General features: G+C 40.5%; 1 protein-coding gene across 1 annotated transcript; it reads left to right on the forward strand.

Annotated features, from left to right (window-relative positions):
• Window positions 1-10,355: 10,355 nt before the first annotated feature.
• On the forward strand, window positions 10,356-11,015 carry LOC137955868 (secreted RxLR effector protein 161-like; the record flags this gene model as incomplete). The annotated part of the gene is made up of 1 exon (XM_068803050.1): window positions 10,356-11,015. A coding segment is annotated over one exon (660 nt), but the record flags the coding sequence as incomplete, so codon positions are not given.
• Between the last annotated feature and the right edge of the window lie 315 nt (window positions 11,016-11,330).

The following is an 11,330-nucleotide window of genomic DNA, read 5'->3' on the forward strand; positions in this document are numbered from 1 at the left end:
TAGCTAAAAATTGAGAAGGTAAATAATAGTCGATCCTTCGTAATGTTCGATGTTGGATTCCTAAGGCATAAACCTGGGGGAGAAAACACCAAGAACAATTTTGTAAAACATTATATTTTATACAATGAAAAATACGCCAATAATTTTTAAAAATAAATATTTTCAGATGGAAAAATCTGCTGGTAAAACTTTAATTTATGTTTGTGCAATTCTTTTTTCTTTAAGAATGGTTTAATACTTCTCAGTAGCATATTGAATTCATTGCAAAAGCTTGGCCAATGTTGATGGATCAACGGAATTTGTCGGTGTCTTTTTTTTTATTATTATAAAGGTTTTTTAGGCATTGGTTTAGTGGCAAAAATGCCACCACTAAATACTTCTTTTAAAGGAGGATCCAAAAATAAATAAATAAAATATTTCAGAATAGATCCAATAAGAATGACCCAAATCCAAACTCCTATAGTATGCATATACCCTCTTCGATTTCCCATGCTTGTAGTGCAACTCCTAGATATACAAAGACCCAAAACTTGCAGTTCTTCAATGTTGGTATCGTTTTGATCATGCATACCAATCCAATAATATTTGAAGTGAGCTGATTGCTCTCACACTTGATGAGACTCAAAACGAATGGTAGGTCCAAATATTAGAGCTATCTCTCATGTCACAAGCAATCCAGGTCAGTTAACTTCCTGTTATCCATATGGTTCTAGTAAACTCATGTAGGAAATTGTTCTCTTATACCTATACTCTCCACGACACTCTACTAGTACCCTCCATGACAAAAAAAAAATGATTTCAGAGTATAAATTTGCTTGTTATAGCAATTGTTCCATTGAGTTTCTTTGTTGACTATTCTTTTTGTGAAAGATCAGGTTTATGGGAAGATCCGAGCAAGGCAACAAAATGTTAAAGGATTTTATTCATTTTCTCTGCATGATTTAGCTTTCCTTACAAAGAAAGTTGATTCTAGTATAGTTGGGCATCAAAGGATGAGTCATCTATTCTCTTTCAAGATTTTGGTATTACGCATTGTTTATTAATGACTTTACAAGGTTCTGTTGGTTTTATCCTACTTTTAAATCTGAATTAGATTCGTTTCAATACTATTATAGAGTTTTATTATGACTCCAGCATTTACAAAGTGATGGGGTGTCGAAAAATACATTTCCATCAATTTCAACAATTTTCTTCTCAAGCATGGCATCACTAGATCAGTCTATTGTTCTCATACATCGCAACAAAAAAGATGTTTTTGAGAGGAAGCACAAGCATGCGACTTAATAGGATTGACACTTATTTATCAAAGCCATGCTCTGTTTAATTTACGGATTAAAGTGTTTTTAGTAGTCATTTATTTAGTAATACGTTACCTACTAAAGTTCTTGATGGCAAACTCCTTATTTTTTAATTCATTTTAAACATCATGATAACTAATTGATACATTCGGATGTCTTTGCTTTTTATGCCTTACATCTTACAAACACAAGAAGTTTTGTCCAAATTCTTTACCTTGTGCATTCCTTGGTTATAGTGACATCCACAAAGAATTTTTTTATTAATGACCTTCCACTCAAGAAGTTTTTATATCAAGAATGTTGTGTTCAATGAGAAGAATTTATCCTTTAAAGAGGTGATTATTGTTTCAATGCCACACATTCTTAGCACTCCACCCCCTATGTATGATAAATTTTTACATGTTTCATCTTGACGCTGGACGCAAGATAGTGATTATCCTGCCGACAATTCCACTGGTAATCTGCGGGGGAAAATGGCAATACGTCGCCCTAAAACAGAGAGAAACCCTCATGTTTCTATTAAATATCACTCACAATCAATAATGCCCTCCCCCCTGTACACAGAACGAGTTTTAACCAAAAATGCAAAGCCCTCGACAAGCCCGGGCTACAACTCAAAACAAACAAACCCAAACCAGGTTCAGAAAAGACGGATCCGACTATGGATCCGATTACTTATCTGCCTCACGCTTCTCCTGCATCAGTCGCCTCGGGTTTGAAAGAACTCATCCTCGAGTTCACAATAGCAGCATCGGAATCCATAAAACAAGGACTTAGGTGTTTAACATTAAAGACATCAGAAGTCCGCAAATAATTGGGGAGGCGCAATCTGTAGGCATTATCATTGATCTTCTACAAGACCTCTCATGGGCCAATCTTTCGCTCCTTAAGCTTAGTATACTCTCCAACAGGAAAACGATCACGAGTTAAAACTCCCGAAACAAAATCACCAACGTCAAAAAGTACCTGATGACGACGACCGTCTGCCTGAACCTTGTACTTGGCATTACTCTTGTGAATGGCCTTCTTCACTTGCTCATGGACATCTAGAAGATATGCTGCCATCTCATCTGCCTGGTGACTCAGACGACCCACACGTGGAATAGGGGCCAAGTCATACACCCCGAACGGATTCTGACCATAGACAACCTCAAATGGGCTCATACCGGTGGTTTTGTGTTTCGACATGTTATAGGCAAATTCTGCTTCAGGTAATGCCAAATCCCACTGCTTCGGTTTAGTTCTTGCCAAACTTCTCAAAATGTTGCCCAAACTCCGGTTCACCACCTGAGTCTGACCATTCGTCTGGGGGTGGTAGGCGCTGCTAAAGTTCAACTTCTTCCCCAGTTTCTCCCATAAACTCCTCCAAAAATGACTCATAAACTTGGTGTCATGATCAGAAGTAATGGAGCGAGGAACACCATGTAAACACACAATCTCTCGGAAGTAAAGATGGGCGATCCAGGCAACATCTATTGTTTTCCTGCAAGCTACAAAATGGGCCATTTTGGAAAACCTGTCAACCACAACCAAAATAGAATCCAAGGTCCTCTGGGTACGGGGTAAGCCCAACACGAAGTCCATACTGACATCAATCCATGGGGCTTCAGGTACTGGTAAAGGGGTGTACAGGCCTGCATTAGTGAAAACTCCCTAGGACCGTTGACACACATAACAATGCTCCACGTAATGAGCCACGTCACTAGGCAGTTTGGGCCAGTAATAGCGAGAAGATATCAAAGCCAATGTCTTATCTCGCCCAAAGTGACCCTCGTTATGAAGTTCACTAATAATTAATTGTCGTAGTGAACAATTGGAATGCACAACTGTAATCCACGAAATAAATAACCATGATGCAAAAGAAAATCATGGCGTTGACCCTCAGTTACCTCGCGAAGTATCCTCCTGAATGAAGGATCTGCAACATACATAGTAGAGAAAGCCTCAAATCCTGCAACTCTGGCGCTCATGGTGGTGAGGAGTAATGTACGACGGCGCAAGGCATCTGCGACACGATTCAGACTCCCTCCTTGGTGTCAGTGCAAATGTGAACTCCTACAAGTACGCCACCCACTTGGCATGCCGTTGACTTAGTTTGTGTTGGCCATTGATGTACTTCAAGGCCTCATGATCTGTGGATAGAATGAACTCCTTCTGTACGAGGTAGTGATGCCAATGCTTCAGGGACTAAACTATGACATAAAACTCCAGATCATATGTGGAATAATTCTTCTTGGAACCAAATAGCTTCTCACTGAAAAAAGCTATGGGCCACCCTTTCTGACTCAGAACACCACCAATGCCAACCCCGGATGCATCATAGTTCGCCTTAAAAACCTTCTCAAAATTAGGAAGTGCCAAAACTAGGGTCTTTGTCATCTGTTGCTTGACCAGTTGAAGACTGGCCTCAGCCTCCTCGGACCACCAGAACTCACATCCTTTGAGGCACTCTGTGAGAGGACAAATTAGAGTGCTGAAGTGTCGAATGAACCGATGGTAGAAGGACGCCAAGCCATGAAAACTGTGGACATCGTGCAAGGTCTTTGGTGTGGGCCACTCCAAGCCCACATCTATCTTCGACTGATTTGTATGAACACCATTAGTAGACACAACAAAACCAAGAAAAGTTACTGAGGTAGTGAAGAAAGAACACTTCAGTCGAGTCACGACCAGGCGCTCCGTCCGCAACATCGCAAAAACAACACGGAGGTGATCAAAATGGGATGCCCACGTCGGACCATAAATGAGGATATCGTCAAAGTACACAACAACGAATTTTCCCATAAATGGCCGTAGAATCTGATGCATAAACCTCATAAAGGTGTTGGGTGCATTGGACAACCCAAACAGTAGGACCATCCACTCATACAACCCATGTTGTGTCTTAAACGCTGTCTTCCACTCATCTCCAAGCTTATTCTGATCTGGTGGTATCCACTCTTAAGGTCAATTTGGGAGAAGACCTTAGAATTGGACAACTGGTCTAACATATCATCTAGGCGAGGAATGGAAAATCTGTACTTCACTGTAATCTTGTTGATTGCTCGACTATCAACACACATACGCCACGAGCCATCTTTCTTCGGCACCAGTAAGGCAGAAACTGCACATGGGCTCATACTCTCACGGATGTAACCCCTATCCAACAACTCTACCACCTGTCGCTGCAACTCTTCAGACTCCTTGGGGTTGAGGAGATACGCCGGCCGATTAGGCAAACTGGACCCTCGAACAAGGTCAATCTAATGCTGAATATCCCTCATAGGCGGTAGTCCAGGAGGAAGGTCATCTGGCATTAGGTCAAAAAACTCTGCTAGGAGCTGATGCACCTCTGCTGGTAAATCAGGAGTCACATCTGTGACACTCTTCCTGCAAGGCAGTATAGCATAGACTAAATCTTACTACTCTATCTCTATGAGAAACCTAGACATTGAAAGCAGGTTAGGAGGATCGTCTATTGGGGTAGGAGTGGGGCCTTCCCGATGAGGGGCTAACACAATCTTCTTCCCTTTGATGCTAAGGGAATAGGTATTTTTCTGACCGCCATGAATAACACTGCGATCATACTGCCAAGGGCGGCCTAACAATACATGACAAGCATCCATAGATACCACATCACACCAAGCATTATCAAAATATTTCATGCCGATGGAAAAAGAAACGAGGCATCGCCTATTTACTACTACCTCACTGCCTTTAGTTAGCCACGTCAATTTGTACGATTTGGGATGAAGATCTGTCTACAACTGTAATTTTTGGACAGCCTCTTCAGACACTACATTCTCACAACTGCCACTGTCAATGATCATCTTGCAGAATTTATCTGCTACTGTGCAGGTGGTGTGAAAAACATTGGTTCGCAACCAATCATCCCCTGAATCCCCCTTGAGAGTCAATAGACTCTTACAAACAACTAGAGTCTCATGGCCATCACCGTACAATACCTCTCCATCCTCATCATCATCATACACAGGTTCACCAAGTTCCTCATGCTAATCTACCACATCTTCCTCAATCAGAAGATTTTTGCCCTTCTGACTAGCAGGTTTCCTACACTCAGTAGCTTTATGTCCCGACTCACCACAATGAAAACATCAAATATTTAAGTTAGAAGTACCTAGGGGAGGCTGCTGGGCAGCACGAAATTCTTGGGGGTGAACTGGTCGGCTATTGTGATCGCTTCTGACCATTGGCCTTCTGTTCTGCTATTTTTCCATAGCCAATGCACGCTGGTTTGCTTCCAAAATGGTCCACAGTGAGTGAAGATTGAGGACATCCTGTAGGGGCTGTCGTAACCCCCCCAAATACTGTGCCACCATCTGGTCTTCTGTCTCAGATAAGTCATTTCGGGCGATCAACTGATAGAACTCCTCTGTGTAATCATCCACTGATCTTGGGTCTTGCTGCAACAAATGAAGTCGCTGAAACAAGGTTTGTGTGTAGCTGAAAGTGTTGGAAGATGGGCTCAAGCCCACAAGCTCAAGACAAGAAGCCCACACGTCAAAGGAGTGGCATATGTGTAAAATATGGTACTTTCCATAAAGATGGCATAGAAGTGTAAATATGTGTTCCTTTTATGTCTTTTGTTTTATCAAGTTGTAGCCCTAAGGGTATTTTAAAACTATAAATAAAGGCATTGGCTAAGAGGTAGGGCGTTGAAGCACTCTCCTCTCTTTCCACAAATTCGTCCAGCCCTCATATTTCTTTTTGACGCAACCCTCTTCTCCCTTAATCCAAACTCTCTTCTTCCACGTTCTTCTTCTCTTCTCCTTCTCTCTTCTTCTTCTTCTTCTTTCTTGTTGATCTAAAGTTCCTTTCATGAGATCCTAAATTCTACATGGTATCAGAGCAAGGAGTTTAGGATCTCTTCATGGAGTTATTATGAAATCTGTTCAAGAAGTTGTAAAAGGAGTTCAGTCATAAAGAGATAAGTTCATCATCTTCTTACTTACGTTTTTTTTTGTTTCCTTTTCTTATTTACATACTCCTTTTACTGTTTTTCTTTACTTCTTGAATTTTGAGTCACATCAAGTCAAGATAAATCTTTATATATTGTAAAGATTTATTTCTATGACTAAATTGATGTTATAATCTTGACTCCTTGTAAATCAATTACAAGAGTGATCAAGATCATTTGCTGTTTGCTTCTTATTAAGATTGATGGGTGAAATTCAATTACCTTTATGTAATTTGGATCCATCTCATTTGAGGTAGAATTCTAGCACATGTTTCTGTATCTTCTCCTACTTAAGGTTGCCCATGGGTTTGTGTTATGTTGTTGGATGCCCATTATATGTTTGATGAAATGCCAACAGCCATTTACCCTTTGTAGTTCCATTTTTTTTTAACTTCAACAATTGAATTTTTTCTTACGTTGAAGTCTCCCATGAGCTGAAGATAAATCTCTTCCAAGTGTCTTGGTTTGTCGTTAAATCTTTTCTAAATTTTTTTCTATTGCTCGTTTGTGTTGGAGTTTGGATTAAGGCCTAATCGGTTGCATCTATTTTCTTCTCTTTGTTCTTATGAATACAAGAGAAGTTGAGTGATGGTTGGATGTTATTATCACTTTCTAAAGGCACAAATTTGTTGATAATTTGGTGCTTTCCCGTGTGAAAGAAATTGGTTCTTGTTCTCTTTTGTTGGTGATTGATTTGGTCTACAGGTTCTTCAAATTACATAGAGTAATTGTTCTTTGAAGAAGGCCTTTTTCACTTGACCTCCATATTTTACTTGCCTCATTATGGAGATTGGATACAATAGTAATAAGAGTGATATACTCCGTATGACTACAATTCCACTTAGAGGTATCTCCAATTACATGAGCTGGTCACAATCGGTTCGGAGGGTTCTTATTACTCGTGACCTCTTGAGCCACATTGTTAACTTTTCTCCGATTGATGAAGGAGATGTGTCCTACCACAAGTGGGTTAAGGATGATAACATGGTGATAAGTTGGCTCATTAATAGCATGGAAGAGCAGGTGGCTAACAATGTGGTCCACTTGGAAACCGCCAAGAACATATGGGACACTTGTGCCAAGCTTTACTCAGGCACTGTTTCATTACAAAAAATATATGATGTCTTACAAAACATGCTGCATATGAAACATGGAGATAATATTCATGAATTTTTGGCACGGTTTCGCGATCTTCTTCAAGAATGGAAACTAGCTCAGCCATATTCCACTTATATTGCTGTCCAAGAACGACAAAGAGAAGCTTTGGTAGCAGCCATTTGCTTATCGAATATTAAACCATACCTTGAGGTGGCCAAAACTCAACTTCTAAGTTCTTCTGCTCTTCTATCATTTGATGATATTAGTGCTACATTACTTAGGATACCAGATCCATCCCCTCCTTCTCCTATTGATTCTCCATCGGCGATGTTCTCTGGCAATCGGGGAACATCTTCCTCATTCCGAGGACGGGGCAGAAATATGAGAGGGGGTCGAACTATGAGAGGGGTTGAAAATAGAGGTGGTAGAACGGGTCAAAATTCTTTCCGTACTGAGCCTCAACTTTGCACTTATTGTGGCCGTCAGAACCACCTTGTGGCATCATGCTGGAAACTTCATGGCAAGCCTGATTAGGCCACAGCTAACCCAGTCTCAATTAACGTTGAGAAAAATGAAGATAAGGCTGAATCATCATCCGGAAATGTGACTCTTACGGCTGAGGACTATGCTGCATTTCAGAAAATGAAGTCCTTCATGGAATAATCTATTCCCTCATCATCTACTGCTGCCACTACTATTGCCTCAGGTATGCTTTCTTCCTCATCTTCCTCTTCCTCTTGGATCATCGACTCCGGGGCCTCCGAACATCTATCAGGTAACAAACACTTGTTGCAGTCCTTATCTCCTTGTTACCCTCATAAATTCGTTACTATTGCTGATGGTACCCAAACCAAGGTCCTTGGCAAAGGTTCCTCCTCTCTTACTTCATCTATTCCCCTTCAAGATGTTTTGTTTGTTCCTCAGTTTCCTTTAAATTTGCTCTCGGTTAGCCAATTGACCAAACAATTAAATTGCTCTATCACCTTCTCACCGTCTTCTTGTGTCTTTCAGGATCTCACTACGAATCGGGTGATTGGTGGCGGCCATGAAAAGGGGGGTTTGTACTACTTCACTCTTCCACCATTAGCTGCATTATCTTCCACTACATCCGAGGCCCAACTTTGGTACAACCGACTTGGTCATCCGTCTACCCCTTCACTTCGTTCATTGGTTCCATCTTTAAAAGGACTTTCTAATATCAGTTGTGAGGTTTGTCAATTAAGTAAACATGTCAGGAGTACATATTCTCCTCGTCTTACAACTACAAGTACTGCTCCATTTGAGCTAATACATTTTGATGTATGGGGCCCTTTATGTGTCTCAAATATTTCCCAAGTTAAATATTTTGTCATTTTTGTTGATGATTTTACTCGACTGACTTGGTTATATCTATTTAAAGAGCGTTCCGAAATTCTTCCTTTGTTTAAAATTTTTCATGCTATGGTCTTGACACAATTTGGGAAGAAAATTCAAACCCTTAGATCTGATAATGCTAAGGAATACATGTCTCATGACTTCAAATCATTTTGTGAGAGTAATGGGCTTATTCATCAAACATCATGTGCCTATACTCCTCAACAAAATGGTGTTGCTGAAAGGAAGAATCGTCATCTTCTTGAAGTTGCTCGGGGCCTCCTCTACTCCATGTAGGTACCCTATTTCTATTGGCCTCATGCTATACTTACAACATGCTTTCTCATTAATAGGTTACCTTCATCAGTCCTTCATCATAAAACTCCTTACTCTGTGTTATTTAGTGGTGAAGATTCTTTTTCTCTTCCTTTGAAAGTGTTTGGATGTACATGTTTTGTTCATGTTACATCTCCACATAAAAATAAACTTGATCCTCGGTCTATGAAGTACATTTTTTTGGGATACTCTCGCACCCAGAAAGGTTATGTCTGTTACAATCCTACCCTTTGGAGGATGTTTATCTCTAGGGATGTGACTTTCTTTGAGGACACTCCCTTCTACTCCTCCCATGATGCTCCTCCAGGATGGACTTGTCCTTCTTCTACTCCTTGTCCGCTTGTGCCGTTCAATCTTGAAGTGGATCCATCCCCTGATACACCGGCCGTACCTCACCTGTGGAGTTGTCGGATCCACCCGAGGTAAGTCCTTCTCCTCCTATGTATGGGCCTGAATTTGATACTCGGCCTATTGCTTTAAGAAAAGAACGTCACTCCTGTACTACTTCGCATCCTATCTCAAATTTTATGTCTCACCATCGCTTGTCTTCTGAGTGTTTTCAGTTTCTTGCATCCCTTTCTTCTACTTCCATTCCGCAGTCGTATCAAGAGGCCTTGAGACATCCAGGATGGAAGGCGGCTATGGATGAAGAAATGCACGCCTTATACAAAAACCAAACCTGGTACTTAACATCACTCCCGAAAGGTAAAAGACCTGTTGGTTGTCGATGGGTTTTTTCAGTGAAACATAATCCGAATGGATCGGTTGCTCGTCTTAAAGCTCGATTGGTTGCTAAGGGCTATACGCAGTGCTATGGGATAGATTATGAGGAGACCTTCTCTCCTGTTGCAAAATTGAATTCGGTACGCATCATCTTATCTATTGCTGCTAACTCCTCATGGCCCGTCTATCAGTTGGATGTTAAAAATGCTTTTTTAAATGGTGATATCAGTGAGGAAATTTATATGGTTCAACCACCTGGTTATGTGGTTGAGGGGGAGTCAGTATGCCGGTTAAAAAAGTCTTTATATGGGCTTAAGCAGTCCCCTCGGGCATGGTTTGATAAATTTAGTCAAACACTCTTACGGTTTGGTTTTCATCGGTGCTCGGTTGATCATTCCGTATATTATAAAGATACGGTCAAAGGGAAAATATTATTGGCCGTATATGTGGATGATATTATCTTAACCGGTGATGATGCTTTGAGCATACAAGAGGTGAAACAGATGATATGTCAGGAATTCAAGACTAAAGACCTTGGTATGCTTAAATATTTTTTGGGTATAGAAGTTCTTCAATCCAAACATGGGATAATATTGTCTCAAAGGAAATATGTCTTGGATCTCCTTGAAGAAACAGGAATGAAGGGTTGTAGACCAGTTGACACACCTATGGATACAAATGTAAAATTATGTGCCACAAATGAAGAAGATATTGATATTGGCAAATACCAAAGACTCGTGGGAAAACTGATTTATCTCACAGTAACTAGGCCAGACATATCATATGCTGTAAGTGTGGTGAGTCAATTCATGCACAAACCACAAATTACCCACTGGCAGTCTTTAGAGAGAATATTACGTTATCTAAAAGGAGCTCCAGGAAGAGGATTGCTGTATAAAAAACATGGGCACTTCAACATAGAAGGCTTCTCAGATGCAGATTGGGCTGGATCTCCTGATGATAGAAAATCTACATCAGGATATTGTACTTTGGTTGGGGGAAACTTGGTTACATGGAAAAGTAAGAAGCAAAATGTGGTTGCAAGATCTAGTGCTGAAGCAGAATATAGAGCTATGGCCCATACCGTTAGTGAAATTTTATGGATTAGGACCCTTCTTACCGAACTAGGTTTTTATAAAAAGGGGTCCATGAATCTTCATTGTGATAATCAAGCAGCCATTCATATCACTTCAAATCCAGTTTTTCATGAAAGAACTAAACACATTGAGGTGGATTGTCATTTTATACGGGAGAAGTTTCAAGCAGGAATAATCTCTCTCAAACATGTGTCATCTCAAGAGCAAGTGGCTGATATTCTCACTAAACCCGTTACATCTAAAATCCTATTGTTTATATGTGGCAAGCTGGGTATTTATGATGTCTTTTCTCCTTCAGCTTGAGGGGGAGTGTTGGAAGATGGGCTCAAGCCCACAAGCTCAAGACAAGAAGCCCACACGTCAAAGGAGTGGCATATGTGTAAAATATGGTACTTTCCATAAAGATGGCATAGAAGTGTAAATATGTGTTCCTTTTATGTCTTTTGTTTTATCAAGTTGTAGCCCTAA

Source organism: Aristolochia californica, unplaced genomic scaffold (genome assembly GCF_029961685.1).
Source record: "Aristolochia californica isolate CCGP_79_NKW_82.1479 unplaced genomic scaffold, dmAriCali1.0.hap1 SCAF_2, whole genome shotgun sequence".
In the NCBI taxonomy this organism is placed as follows: Eukaryota; Viridiplantae; Streptophyta; class Magnoliopsida; order Piperales; family Aristolochiaceae; genus Aristolochia; species Aristolochia californica.